General features: G+C 54.3%; 1 protein-coding gene across 1 annotated transcript; it reads left to right on the forward strand.

Annotated features, from left to right (window-relative positions):
* The first annotated feature begins 845 nt into the window (after positions 1-845).
* LOC146203207 (protein brain tumor-like) lies at positions 846-1,354 on the forward strand. The gene is made up of 2 exons (XM_084602961.1): positions 846-1,122; positions 1,179-1,354. The coding sequence occupies exons 1-2, from the start codon at positions 846-848 to the stop codon at positions 1,352-1,354; spliced, it is 453 nt and encodes a 150-aa protein (XP_084459087.1).
* The last annotated feature ends 636 nt before the right edge of the window (positions 1,355-1,990 follow it).

A 1,990-nucleotide genomic window follows, 5' to 3' on the forward strand; every position in this document is an offset into this window, starting at 1 on the left:
GTACCCCAACCGAGTGGCTGTGGTGCGCCAGTCTGGTGACATTGTAGTCACTGAGCGTTCACCGATGCACCAATTCCAGGTTTACAATCAGTGCGGTGTTACGTTTCGCCGTCGAGAAGTGGGACAGCTGACGCGGCCACCGCATAGCAACAGGCAGAACCGCGAGCGGATCGGCCATTTCGGCGCCGTTCATCGGCCGCCCAACGCTTCCTCCCGCGTGCAAGTCTTGACGTGATCCTGCCACGCGCCAAATGTGTGTGCGTGCGTGTGTGTGTGCAAACGCCGGCCAAGCCTGGAGCTCGAGGGAGAGTGCGTCGCCCTCGCCCGTCTGCAGGAGGTGGAGGAGATGCGGTCGGACCACCTGCGATTGAGTCATCCCATCTTGACCAGACTTGTCGGGCTCTCCCTTCCCTGTGAGGGCTCCCCCTTTCCCTGTGAACTGGCATGTTTATAAAAAGCAGCGGCAGACTCCACTGCGACAGAGACTAGTTTGACGCGCCGTTGACACGACGCTAGACACCAGCTGCGTGAGAGTGTCTGTATTCTCTCCGGGTCAGCTTCTCTGCCAGTTTCTTCATGATGTAGTAAAGGTCGTTTCGTTAGAAGACGCCTCGCCTTTGCTGGGACCGTTGATACCGTCTGCCGTCCACGGAGCCGCCAGGCCAACGCTACCGAGGGGCCGCGAGCCGCATGTAATAACTGGCATCAGCAGTGCGCTGAGCACGCGAGCCACGAACGTAATAACTGCTGGCAGCGGTACGATACTCAGGCGCACGCAAACCCAATCCTAATAGCGGGGAGTTTGTGCATAAGTTAGGCGTTGGGATTCACAGCACCCTCGCGGCATGACTGTGGACCCCAAGGGCCGTGTGGTGGTCGTCGGAAGCAAAGTGATGCGGGCAATCATCTTCGACAAGAGCGGCAAATTACTAGAGAAGATTGACTGCTCCAAACATCTCGAATTCCCCAGTGGCGTGGTGGTGAACGATCGGGAGGAGATCTTCATCTCCGACAACCGGGCCCACTGCGTCAAGGTGTTCAACTACAATGGGGTGTTCCTGAGAAAACTCGGTGTCGAGGGTATCCCCAACTATCCAATCGGTGTCTGCATGAGCCAGGTAGGTGAGATCCTGGTGGCAGATAACCACAACAAATTCAATTTGACTGTGTTTACCCAGGATGGACAGTGGTGAGCGCACTAGAATCCAAGGTGAAACACACCCAGTGCTTCGACGTGGCCCTCATGGATGACGGTTCTGTGGTGCTGGCCAGCAAGGACAATCGGCTCTTCGTCTACGGCAACGTGCAATTTCCCGCGTCTTCAGCTCTCCATGGCCCTGGTGTTCTCTTATAGGAGAAGGGGGCCATCCTTTACCTCACCCTGTTTTCACAGACCCTCGCTCACCCATCTTCTCTCCACATTTTAATTCTCTAACATCACGCCACCTCATTCTTTACATGTCTTTGTGTTCGTTTTGAATTTTTTAGATATTTTCACGGGTTGTCACGACAGCTGGAACCGGGTAAAGTGGCGTAGAAAAGTGTTCACGTGCACACTACAAAATATACCTTGATTTAATTTATCCAGTGCAGGCAGCAGGAAGTATAACTGCACACTCATGGCACTGCTCTGCGCCCAAAGTGAGCATCGTCCCGATTAGCGTTCAAGCATTGGTAAAACATTAAAGCGTATGCAGAGCGCAGAGTTGAAATATGTGGTGCTGCCGGTCCCAGTAAGGTTTCAAACGAACCTCGCGCAGAACCTGAGGGTGAGGGGCCGACGGGGCTTTCGCGGTACTATCGAAGGCACCTCGTAATTTACATCTCCGTGGGGTGAAGTAGCGTTTCAGCCGCTTCTCGCTAAGACCGTGAGGTCGAATTGGAGTGAACCCTCACATTCATGCGTGCCAATTATGCTTGCTGCTGTCGCAAATCGGGTGCTGCGGAGAGCTGCGATGATTGGTGAAAAAGAAGCTGAACACTTACCTCG

Source organism: Amblyomma maculatum, chromosome 1, assembly GCF_055883805.1.
Source record: "Amblyomma maculatum isolate TAMU_Amacu chromosome 1, ASM5588380v1, whole genome shotgun sequence".
In the NCBI taxonomy this organism is placed as follows: Eukaryota; Metazoa; Arthropoda; class Arachnida; order Ixodida; family Ixodidae; genus Amblyomma; species Amblyomma maculatum.

Excerpts from the sequence above, each read along its gene's own strand:
- LOC146203207 (XM_084602961.1), top strand. The coding sequence starts at position 846 with ATGACTGTGGACCCCAAGGGCCGTGTGGTGGTCGTCGGAAGCAAAGTG. Across the intron at positions 1,123-1,178 it reads TGTCTGCATGAGCCAGGTAG|GATGGACAGTGGTGAGCGCA; the intron begins GTGAGATCCTGG and ends GTGTTTACCCAG.